This window comes from Belonocnema kinseyi, chromosome 6 (assembly GCF_010883055.1).
Source record: "Belonocnema kinseyi isolate 2016_QV_RU_SX_M_011 chromosome 6, B_treatae_v1, whole genome shotgun sequence".
Classification (NCBI taxonomy): Eukaryota; Metazoa; Arthropoda; class Insecta; order Hymenoptera; family Cynipidae; genus Belonocnema; species Belonocnema kinseyi.
The window spans coordinates 5,948,358-5,960,943 of NC_046662.1; the positions used below are offsets into that span (position 1 = coordinate 5,948,358).

At 29.9% G+C, this 12,586-nt stretch overlaps 2 protein-coding genes across 4 annotated transcripts in view; one reads left to right on the plus strand and one right to left on the minus strand.

Moving 5' to 3' along the window:
- LOC117174334 (calcitonin gene-related peptide type 1 receptor-like) overlaps positions 1-12,586 on the plus strand; it is a 748,751-nt gene that overhangs the window by 599,968 nt on the left and 136,197 nt on the right. The gene's annotated exons all lie outside the window — the stretch shown is intronic.
- Positions 1-12,586, minus strand: part of LOC117174332 (UDP-glucuronosyltransferase 2B31-like) — a 20,457-nt gene that overhangs the window by 4,591 nt on the left and 3,280 nt on the right. Inside the window, exons 1-2 of one of the 2 annotated variants that reach the window (XM_033363355.1) lie at positions 4,494-4,989; positions 100-522 (exon numbers count right to left, since the gene is read on the minus strand). In XM_033363355.1, coding sequence (XP_033219246.1) covers positions 100-522; positions 4,494-4,898 — 828 coding nt within the window. In that variant the 5' untranslated portion in view covers positions 4,899-4,989. Of the gene's footprint in view, positions 1-99; positions 523-4,493; positions 4,990-12,586 lie in introns of those variants that run through there. The other variant, XM_033363356.1, reaches the window with a different exon arrangement.

The window sequence follows — 12,586 nt, forward strand, 5'->3', positions numbered from 1 at the left end:
CTTAGTTTTAATTTATTTTTTTATTTGTTTCAATCATAAAAAGGGTTAATTATTGATAACTTAATATAATTAATTGAAAATGTAATAAAAAAAACTTACGGGTGTGAATCTATCTTCATTTTCCTCTGCATGTATGCCAGCAATATCAACAACAGCTGGAGTCACTGGCCTAATACCAAATAAGCTGTGATAATTATTTGTCAACATTAGAGCAACATTTTTTTCAACTTCTCTGAGGTCAGGAATATCTGGACTCAAGTATTTTCGCATAGCCTCCGTCTGAACTTTTTCTGCATACATGTAGAATCTATAGTTGGCTATATGAAAAATAATTGTATTTTTCAAACGATCCCAAAATGTCGAAATAAATACTGAGTCCATAAAAACATTTTGGACGAAAGCAGTCGATGCTGGATTTCCAATTGCTCTCACAGCCCAAGGAAATTCTAAAATCGTGCTAACAGCTATTACAGGTACTTTCAGGACGTAGCCAAATCCAAAATAGCAGTTCGCTGAAAACGCCTGAAATTTGTATTTAAATTTAGGTCAACTTGAATGGTTCAAATTTAGAACTGAAAATTTCATAATCATACTTTTTTACAATTTTAAACAATTTTCCAAATTTCCTACTACAGACTTTTTGTACCCCCCCCCCCCCTAACCATTTGAATTTAAAATGTAAAAAGATAATATGGACATTACTTGTACATACAATTTAAAACATTTTATGTAAAATATTGCATTTTTAAACAAATAAATAAATTCTTAACTTAATAGATGAAGGTTGAACGAAACAGATGAATTTTCGAACACAAAAATTACTTGCTATTAAAAATACAAATTATCAATCAAATATGTGAATTTTCAACTCAAAAGGTTAAATTTAAACCAAGAAGATTAATTACCTACAAAAAAGACTAATTTTCAACTACACATGGAATAGTAAAATTAAAAAAAAATGAACGAAATAGTTGAATCCTTAAACATAAAAGATGAATGTTAAGCCAAACAATTGCAATCTCAACGAAAAAAAATACATTCATAGGAAACAAGAGGTATTTTCAAACCAACAGGACAAATTTTCAACCAAACCGTTGAATTTCAAAGCCAAACAGACTTTTTTTCTGAAAACTATTAAATTTTCAACCAAGTAATTAAATTTTCTACTGAAGAAACATCAATTTACAATTGAGAATCAATGCGGTTAATTTTTAGATTAAAAAATAAATTTATAAAGGTAAAAACAAATTTTTAACTAAGTTGTAAAACTTTAAATCAAATAAATAAATTTTGAAACCAAAAAAATTAATTTTTTACTAAAAGGTAAATTTTCAAGGTAAAAGATTAATTTTCAACTGAATGATTCAATTTTCTACCAGGTTGTGGAGTTCTCATGCCAAAAATACCAATTTTCTAAAAAAAAGTTTAATTTTTGAACAGAAAATAAAAATATTTAATTGAAAAGTTCATTTTCAAGCCAATAATTAGGTTCTTAACCAAATAGTTTAATTTTTCACCAAATAGTCAAATTTCCAACTGAAAAAGATTAATTTTTATCCAAAAATAGAAAAGGTTAATTTTCAGTATTAAAAATCCATTTATAACTATCGTAAATAAATGTTCAATAAAGTAGTTCAATAAATTACAAAAGAAATTAATTTAATTTTGACTGAAAAAAATTAATTTTATACGAAAAAAATAATATTTGAACACAATTTTCAGATTTTTAAAACCAATGGCAAATTTCAAATCAGCAGACGAATTTTTTACAAACAATTTCATTTAAATTCAACTCTTTAAAAATTCATATATTCAAATTAAAATTTCCACTCAAATATATGAGTTTTCAACCAAATAGTTACATTTTCAACAATAACATAATCCTTCAACCAAAAAAAGAATTTTTTAACAAATTCGTTAAATTTCTAATAAGAAAAGATTAACTTTCAACAAAATAGTTAAGCTTTCAATAAAAGAGATGAATTTTCAACTAAAATAATGATTCTTTAACGGGAATAGTTCAATTTTTATTTTAAAATAACTTAATTTTCAACAACAACCAAAAAATTCAACTGAAGAGATAAAACATTAACTTAGTTTCGTTTAGTTTAGTTTAGTTTAGTTTAATTTAGTTTAGTTTAGTTTAGTTTAGTTTAGTTTAGTTTAGTTTAGTTTAGTTTAGTTTAGTTTAGTCTAGTCTAGTCTAGTCTAGTCTAGTCTAGTCTAGTCTAGTCTAGTCTAGTCTAGTCTAGTCTAGTCTAGTCTAGTCTAGTCTAGTCTAGTCTAGTCTAGTCTAGTCTAGTCTAGTCTATTCTATTCTAGTCTAGTCTAGTCGAGCCTAGTCTAGTCTAGTCTAGTCTAGTCTAGTCTAGTCTAGTCTAGTCTAGTCTAGTCTAGTCTAGTCTAGTCTAGTCTAGTCTAGTCTAGTCTAGTCTAGTCTAGTCTAGTTTAGTTTAGTTTAGTTTAGTTTAGTTTAGTTTAGTTTAGTTTAGTTCAGTTTAGTTTAGTTTAGTTTAGTTTAGTTTAGTTTAGTTTAGTTTAGTTTAGTTTAGTTTAGTTTAGTTTAGTTTAGTTTAGTTTAGTTTAGTTTAGTTTAGTTTAGTTTAGTTTAGTTTAGTTTAGTTTAGTTTAGTTTAGTTTAGTTTAGTTTAGTTTAGTTTAGTTTAGTTTAGTTTAGTTTAGTTTAGTTTAGTTTAAAATAACTTAATTTTCAACAACAACAAAAAAATTCAACTGAAGAGATAAAACATTAACTAAAATTATGAACCTTCAACAGAAAAGTATTTTTGAACAAAGCGGTTTCACCTTCAACTGATTAGATTATTTTTCAGACGAAAAAAGACGAATCTTGAACAGAAGAGTGGAATCCTCAACCCAAAAAGGTTAATATTCAACCAAAAAGTTGCATTCTTATAAAAAAAATTAAAATTTTTACAAAAACAAATCAATTTTTAAACTAAAAAGATGAATTTTCGACAAAAAATTTGAATTGCAAGCAAAATAGATGATTTTTTAAACAAATCGCGCTCGGATATTTATTCTTTGCATTTGGAATGCTTGAAAAAAACTTTATCAAAAAGATCTCTTTTAAATGGCAGTATTTATATGCGTCTTCATATTCTGAATTGTCTACCTAATTAAGTATTGTAAAAGATTAAGTTTCTCAAAGCTCTGTAGGCTTTGACGTACACATTCTCATCGTGACACTCACGCTGCACGATCGATTTCCGACAGACATTTGTAAACAGGTTTTGTTGGATTTTTTTCTCGTAACTTTCGTCGTTTTTCCACGCATTATTTTTATCTTATTTTTTTCAACGTTATTTTTCACGAATAAAACGAAAAGTACGCGTCCTATCAAAAAGTGATTTTTAACGAAGTTGTAGATCTTTTTTGGGATAACCATTTTTGTTGATTCATCTTTTTTTATATCCTACATACTTTGTCCACAAAATGGAATTTTTTATTTTCCGTTATTTTTGGTGCAATCAAAATTTGAATTTTCGATTTTTGAAGAAAATCCAAAAATTGGTTATGATAATCTTGTAGGGATTTCAAAAAGAAATGTTTTTCTTTTCTTGACTTTTTTTCATATCGTGCGTTTTTCGGCTTCAAATTTTGATTTTCGGTTGATTAAAAAAAATTGAAAACGCTATAACTCTGAGAATTTTCTTTTTATCGAAAAAAGTCGTTAGGTTAAATTGTTTGTTCTTTTCAATATTATAAATAATTGTACATAGAATTTTTAAATTCCGAAAAAAGTGGTCTCAAAAATTTTCAAAGTGCGCTCACTTTTTAAATTTTTATCAAAAATGGCTGGTTAACGAACGCGTCCTTTCTTTTAGGACCTAGAAAAAGTGTTACAAAGATGGATTTGATTCGTTCATTTTTTTCAAGAGTTATCGTGTTTACGGACGGACGGCCGGACGGACAGACAGACGTTGAAAAAGTGTGATGTCAAATTTCCGACAATTCTAATACTTTCTCAATCATAAATGATGAGAATGTAAAAATAGAAACCCAAAAAATATGAATTGGTCATCAGATTAAAAATATCATTAAAATATCAGATTGGTCGCAAAATCTTCTTTTTCAAAATTCCCTATTTTTTCTCTGCGCAATTTTTCATTCTCCCTGAGTATCAATATATTTAAAGACCAGAATCTTAATTTTGTAACATTTATAGCCTATAATCGTTTATAAAGGGAATAAAACTATTTCAAATTTTAAATAAAAAATGTCAAATTATTGACTTTTGTCAGATTTGTTCAAAATCTTTGACTTTTCCTTGACGGCAATAAAATTTTCTGACTTTTGCCCGGATTTTCTAAATACAAATTCAACCGTCATTATTATTGGAACAGAAATGACTTGCAATCATTTATTTTTTTAATCAATATTTTTTAAATACTTTTTTTTAATATCAAAATCTGTTATGATGACAAACTGTTATTTTAAAAACTAAAAATTAATTTCCGGCAAATGTAAGATACCTCGGTAATCACAGCATCATAAGGTGGAGGATTCTTGATGATTTTTTGCATCTCTTCAAGGCCCATTAATTCACAGAGTTTGCTACCAATCACATCCGCGATATAAGGAATTGGGTCATTTCCCATGATAGCGGCATTTTCAAATGTCAAATTATTAACGAGAACAGGTGTTGTGCCATTTAAATTGATAATGGTTTTATAATTTTTTGGTGGATTTTTCAGCTCAAAATGGGAAATTACATCCACTTCATGCCCCACTTTTTCCAACCCTTTCATCAAAGCTTCAAACATGTTATTGTGACTTTTTGAATTCATAGGAAAAATCCCAAGAATGCGGTATCCATTTGTAGTAATAATGACACTAAATATAAATAGTAATTTGACTAAAATTCGCGTATAATTCATTTTGTTTAATTATTATTTTTTATTATTATAAAAACTTTTTAAAAATGAACTAAATGATTTGAAGTTAATGAACTGAAGAGTCATATTCGTACATCGACTCTCTGTTTCGAACTGTTCTCACAAATCTTATCATTCCATGTTTAAACAGGGAATGATGCATAATTATCTGTAATGTGACCATAGTACATTTCCATAACTGGATGTTTGTTTCCAATTAATTTCAAGTACAGAATCAATTATTGATTTAACTATATAGACTATTTAAATTTTTAATTTTAAATAAAAATAATTGCTGTCAAAAACGAATTTTTTTAATAGATTAATTAAGCACATTATTAAACCAGATTTAGTTTTAGTTAGATTTAGTTTTTAACTTTTGATTTATAAACTGTTAAATTTTTAAGAGTTGAAAATTTTCAACAGTTTTATTTTCAACTATTTTTTAATTGTTGATTTTTTAACAATCGCAGTTTTAATAGTTGAATTTTTAATAGTAGAATTTTCAACTGTTTTTTGAACTGCTGGAAATGAAAGAATATTTATAATTGCATTTTTATATAAATTTTCAAAATTTCATTCAGCTGTTAAAATCTAAAGGAAATTCAATGATCAATTATCTTGAATTTTCAACAGTCAAAATTTCAACATTTAAAGTCAGTTTGAATTCAGTTCTTAAAAATTTAATTTTTAGCACATGAATTTTCAACAGTTCAATTTTCAATATTTCAACTCTCCATATTTCTTTATCTGTTGAAAACTGAAAATTCAATTATCAAATTTTAACAGACGAATTTTGAACAGTTGCATTTTCGACTATTTATTTCAACTACGGAAATTTAAGCAAAATTGAAAATTCACTTATCAATTATTTTTCTTTTTTAACAGGCAAATTTTTAACAGTGAAAGTCATTTTAAATTCAACTGTTGAAGATTTAATTTTTAACAGCTGAATTGTCAATACTTCAATTTTCAATATTTAAATTTTTACCATTTGTTTAAATGTTGAAAATTGATGAAAATTTGAAATTCAGTCATCAAATTTCAATGAATAAATTTCCAACCATTTGTTTCAATTGTCAAAATCTGAACAAAATTTAAAATTAGTGATGAATTCTCTTAAGTTTTTAACAGTTGAATTTTCGAAATTGAATTTTCGATACTTGATTTTTTAATTTTTATAAAGTGTTTTTTATCACGTAATATATAATAATCAATTATCAACAGATAAATTTTCGACTGTTTTTTTCAACTGCTGAAGTTTGAATTAATTCAAAAAATCAATTATTAATTCCTTTTTATTGTTAACAATCGAAATTTTAACAATTTAATTTAATTTGTATAAAACTTTCAAATAATAAGAAAATGGCATTTTTAACAGATTAATTTTCTACATTTGAATTTTTTATAGTTGAATTTTGAATACTTATGTATGTCTCCAATGTTGAAAATTCCATTTTCTTAATTTTCCTTCAATTTTCAACCATGTTTTCAACTCTAAGAAAATTATAGAAAATTGAAAAATCAATTCTAAATTTCAACAGACGAATGTTCAACACTTTCGTTCAATTTTTGAAATCTGAAGAAAATTCAATGATCAATTCTCCTTTATTTGAAGAGTTGAATTCAGAATAAATGCAACTGTTGAAAATTAAAGAAAATTAAATACAATTTTAAAATTTGTGAATTCAGTCGACGATTTTTTTCTTCTATTTTAAAAAGATTTTATTTCAACTAATAAAAATTAAAGAATGTTGAAAATTCAATTCTCAATTTTCCACTGTTAAAAATCCGTTTGCTCGAAATTGAAGAAAATTAGAGGATGACTATTACTTTTTTTTAATTGAAATTAAAATTATTTCTTGAAAAAAAAATCCTACTCCAACATCCCACCATTGGGAAACGAACCACAAAACTTCTGATTTCCGGTAAATGGAGTAGGATCTTTTTTTCAAGAAATAATTTTAATTTTAATTTAAAAAATATTATTTTCCATCTAGTCTTATTAAGACGTTAAGCATTTTCTGTTATTGAAGATTCTTAACTTGATCGATATTGTGTGGATTTTCTGCCTTCATGGTTTGGAGGGTTGATCTACTGTCGGTAAGGTACAATCTCTGATGACATAGCAGATACATTTAAAAATTTTTAGACTATCAATTTGCCAAAACATTATTTTTCAATGGCAAACCATTTTCAAAAAAATCGACTTATATCACTGTCTTCTTTTTATAGCTTGAAATTTTAAATTTTCTTCCTTATTTAATTGTTGAAAATTCAACTGTTGTAAGTGAAAAAAAAATTGGATTTTTAACCGTTGTAAAATTAAACTTTTCTTATTGATAATAATACATTTATTTGAAAGTATGCAGGCATAAGTTTTTACCTATTGACTATTTGTGTAGTAAGGGATTACATAATTTTGAATAAGATTCTTTAAATTTCTCTTCCACTTTTCTCATTTTTTTAGGAATATCAGTTTTTAATAGTTTTTAAGAAATTTTCCCTTTTTCTTGGTTTTTTGTTCACATTTTTGTTTTGGTTAGAAATTTCACTATTTGGATGAAAGTTTAATTCTTTTTCTGAAAATGCAACTATTTTATTAAAACGTTATCTTTTGTGGTAAAAAAATTCGACAACATAGTTGAAAATTGAATTGCTTTGTTAAAAATATATCTTTCTGGTTGGAGTTTGATCTCTTTTGTTTAAAAATTAAAATATTTCTTTAGAAAATCCTTTCTTTTTGATTGAAAATTCACATTGTTTGAACTAAAAATTTCAATGTTATATTTCTAGTTAAAAACTTATCTTTTTTAGTTAAATATTAAACTAAATGGTTCAAAATGTATGATTTTAGTTAAAAATCCATGTATTTTGTAGAAAATACGTGTTATTATTATTACACCATTAGGTCATTTCCCTTTCGTGGTAGGCGTGACTCACTCGGTAGGGGAAAGGAGTAGTGTGTAGAAGGGATAGAGAATTTTCAGATTGATCCAGAATTCTCGTGTTATTTAAGTAAATATCACGTTCGTTCCGCAACATTGCTCCGACCCAGGTTGCTGATCAATCTCTCTAGCACAGCGATTCCCAAACTTTTTATGCACTTTCTGGGGAGCGGCAGGGGCCCCACCCTCAAATTTTTTCACAATACTGAAACCCAAGTGAGACACTGGACGCTAGTCGTTCGTGCTCGGTTGCTTGCTTCGCTGACCTTTTCGTTGTTAGAGAATTAGAGCCGGTTGAGAAAAATGAAAAGTTGGTTAAATATTAATCAATAGAATTTTAATAAGTTCCGTTAGATTTGTTAGATTATCAAATAAACGTTAAAAAAAGGTAGAAGAAGATCGGATAATAACTTCAAGAGTTATCGCACTTTTGTTGCATTCACAAGATTTGTAAATATTTCATTTATTAGTTCGGATATTAACCGATTCTCAAAAACTTTGTTTTCATTTTCTTTAAATTATATCACGAAATTCATTCAGCTAATTAAAATTTAATTGAGCTAGGTCTTTATAATTTCAGTTATTGCAAGTTCATAACAATAAAAGGGTCATTCGTGGTAGGTACAAGAAAGTCGAGGAAAGTAGCCTTCTGCTCGCAGCGGGGAGGCTGCCTCGGAGCCTGCCTAGCTGCCCGGCCCGGAGTGGCATCTCCCTGCCGGCGGCAGCCTCACTGGCCGGCGGCACTAGTATGGCAATCGCTGCTCTAGCAGTCACCCCAAGCGAAGAACCTCACGAAGTCGTTATGTAAGGTTCCACACTTGGGTCCATTAGTGGCCAAGGTCTTTTGTTTTGTCGTCATACTTTCCTGTCCTGGCATACTTCTCTAGCTTCTTTTATGTCCATGCATTTTTTCATGCAGGCTCTCGTGTTTCTATGACTTCTTATGTCTCTTCTAACTAGGGTCTCATTCATACATTCTAACCATTCTTTCCGCGGTCTACCTCTGGACACGCTGAAGAGAGCCATTCTTAAACGCTTGTCCATAAATAACATAAATAACCAAGAAGCCATAAAACATTCTTGTCTAACTCCTTGAATAATATCGAAACAGTCACTCAGTTTCCCATTCACTCTTACACTCTCTTTGCTACCTGTATATATTGTTTTTATAGCTTGTAGGATCCATCCATAAACTCCATACTCTTCCAGAACTTCCCAAAGTTTACTTCTACCTGCCTTGTCAAAAGCTTTATTTAGGTCAACAAATGCACAGGAAACTTTTTTCCTACTCTCAAACTTTTTTCTGTTATTTGCCTTAAGCTAAATATTTAATCCGTAGATGACCTTACTGGCATAAACCCACTTCGGATTTCCCAAATCTTTGCTTCTCTTATTTTCATTACCCTACGAATAAGTATTTTTTAATATATTTTACTTACGGTGCTTAATAATCTCTGTAATTATTGCAGTCGCTTTTAACTCCCTTTCTCTTGTATATTGGTACGCTAATCGCTTCTTTCCAATCGTCTGGGACGTCTCCCATCTCGAAACATAAATTTATCAATTCGCGCAGTCTACGTGGTATGCACGCGCTACCCTGTTTAAGCATTTCAGCGTTAATACCGTCTACCCCGGCAGGCTTACCGTTTTTCAATGTCTAATTATATCCCTAACCTCAGTGACACAGACTTTCTCAATTGAGTTTTTCATCGCATCGTGTTGAACATCACAGTTGTGGTGTCCTATAGCTTCATCTCCGAATTGTCTCCCAAAATAGTCTCTGAAAGCCTCTAGTATTCTGTCTACATCCTATACCATTTCCCGCCTACTACTTCTCATGTTGATAAATTCTGTACTTTTGTTTCCTTTAACTTTTTTATAAAGTAGTTTCCTGCTTCCTTTAAAGTCGTTTTGTATTTTCATCTCTTCTTCTATCTATTTATTTCCTCATTGTTAAGACCTGCGATGTTCAAAGTTCTCTTGTACGCTTCTCTCTTTGCTTTTTCGGCAGCCTGAATTTCATCATTCCACCACGCATCACCAGACATTCTTCCTACAACTGCGGTACCACACACTTCGATCGTACATCTAACAAGGATATCCCGTAACATTGTCCAGGCGCCCTCTATATCTTTATTTTTTATAAGGTCCTCCCATGTTGCCCTATCTATGCTTTCAATTATCTTATTTTGGAAATCTATTAGCACATCCGGTTTCTGTAGGTTCTCAATTTTGATTCGCGTTTGTTTTGCTTTCTTGGTTCTCTTTTTTCTCCATCACCGACCTAAGTTAATTTTTGAGATCAGAAAGTAATTTCCTACAACTGCGGTACCACACACTTCGATCGTACATCTAACAAGGATATCCCGTAACATTGTCCAGGCGCCCTCTATATCTTTGTTTTTTATACGGTCCTCCCATGTTGCCCTATCTGTGCTTTCGATTATCTTAGTTTGGAAATCTATTATCACATCCGGTTTCTGTAGGTTCTCAATTTTGATTCGCGTTTCTTTGCTTTCTTGGTTCTCTTTTTTCTCCATCACCGACCTAAGTTAATTTTTGAGATCAGAAAGTAATTTCCTACAACCGCAGTACCAGACACTTCGATCGCACGCCTAACAATGATATCCCGGAACATTCTCCGTGCGCCCTCTATATCTTTGTTTTTTACACGGTCCTCCCATATTGCCCTCTTTATGTTTTCTATTATCTTATTTTGGAAATCTATTCGCAGATCCGGTTTCTGTAGATTCTCAATTTTTATTCGTGTTTGTTTTGCTTTCATGGTTCTCTTTTTTTTCCATCCCCGACCTAAGTTAATTTTTGAGATCAGAAAGTAATGATCCGTATTGCATTCAGGACCCCTCATGACCCTTATATTTTGACTCTCTTAGTCGTTCATCCGCAACAAAAAAGTCAATAATACTGCGGCTATTTCCTTTAGACCAAGTTTTATTTTATGCCTAGACCAAGTATTTGTAATAAACAGACCCCTTTCTAAGCATAGACCAATTAATTTATCTCCGGTATAGCTTTTTTTTGGATCCCCAAAATTACCTAATGCTCTTTCTGTATAATGATTTTGGATGCCCACCCGACCGTTCATGTCTCCTAGTAGAATTATTCTTTGCCCAAGTTCGCAAATATTTATTGTGTCATTTAAAGTGTCCCAGAAGGCGTCTTTTACATCTCTAGGATCACTATCAACTGGCGCGTAGCATACTATGATAAATAATCTTCTGATTCCTACTTTCATTCTAGCCCACCTAAGTCTGGGAGATACGAAACCATGTTCTCCGAGATGCTGCTTTGCTCTTTCATTCGAAAGCAGATCTACTCCTTGTTTAACGTGTGATTCACAGTCTACTCCTGAATATATTTCAAACCCGCCTTTCAACACACCATTTTTTATGTCTTTGGTTTCGCATCTCTTTTTCTTTGTTTCAGGCACACATAAAATGTCTAGTTTCCTCACGTCCCTAGTTTCATGCAATTCTTTTACCTTGAGATCATTTACTCTCCTAGCATTCCAAACACCCAGTCTCCATTCGTCGCCTGAAACATGACCTCCAGATTTTCCGTTTGTATGCCTTTTGTCATTAAAAGTTCCAGTCCTTTCCGAGGCTATTTTTTTGTTTGTATTATTGATTGTTTAGATTATACGCCCAACTATCACCTTTATGCAATAAGTTTATTTTTTGAGTCGAAATCATATCAAAATTAAGTATCAAATCGTCATATGGTGGTGATTGTAGTTATAACGTCAGTCCCACGAAAAACTTCAGTTATTTTTAGTTTGTAGGTTTAAAATTTCTTTTTTTATCGTAAAATTATATTAAATTGATATGAATTACTTATCTTTAGGTACGTTTCCGAATTTCCTAGTAACTACATATCGAAGCACAATTTTAAGAAAGTGCATATGTTCAACATTTAAAATTTTCTATTTGGCTTTTTCCCCAACCGAGAATACATGACTGGCCTCTTTTAGAGTTATTACGAAACTGTTAAAAAAAACACCTGTATTTTTAGTTTTTAAAAAATGGGTAAATTTTCCGCTGAAATAATAAATCTTTACAAAAACATTAATTTGGAACAAAGTAGTTTAACTTTCAACCAGGTATTATAATTTTTAAACAAGAAAATTTAATTCTCAACGAAAAGTGTAATTAATGATATTTCAACAAAAAAAGATTTCAATTGAAATAAAAAAAATTAAATGCAATAACGACTGTCGGATATGACGTAGTTGTAAATCGATCCTCACGTTCTCTTGTGTTTTCTGTAACAGTTTCGTAATAACTCTAAAAGAGGCCAGTCATGTATACCCGGTTGGGGAAAAAGCCAAATATAACATTTTAAATTTTGAATATATATGAACTTTCTTAAAATTGTGCTTCGATATGCAGTTACTAGGAAATCCGGAAACGTACTTAACGATAAATAATAATTTATATCAATTTATTATAATTTAACGATAAAAAAAAAGAAATCTTAAACCTACAAACTAAAAATAACGCTGAGATTTTGAACCGGGGGGGAGTAAGGTAGTAACTCTCTTTTTATTGTAAATTCAAAGATAAATGATCCACATGTATGCCTGGTCTAAAGGAAATAGCCGCAGTATAATTGACTTTGTTGTTGTTAGATGTACGATCGAAGTGTGTGGTACCGCAGTTGTAGGAAATTACTTTCTGATCTCAAAAATTAACTTAGGTCGGTGATGGAGAGAAAAGAGAACGA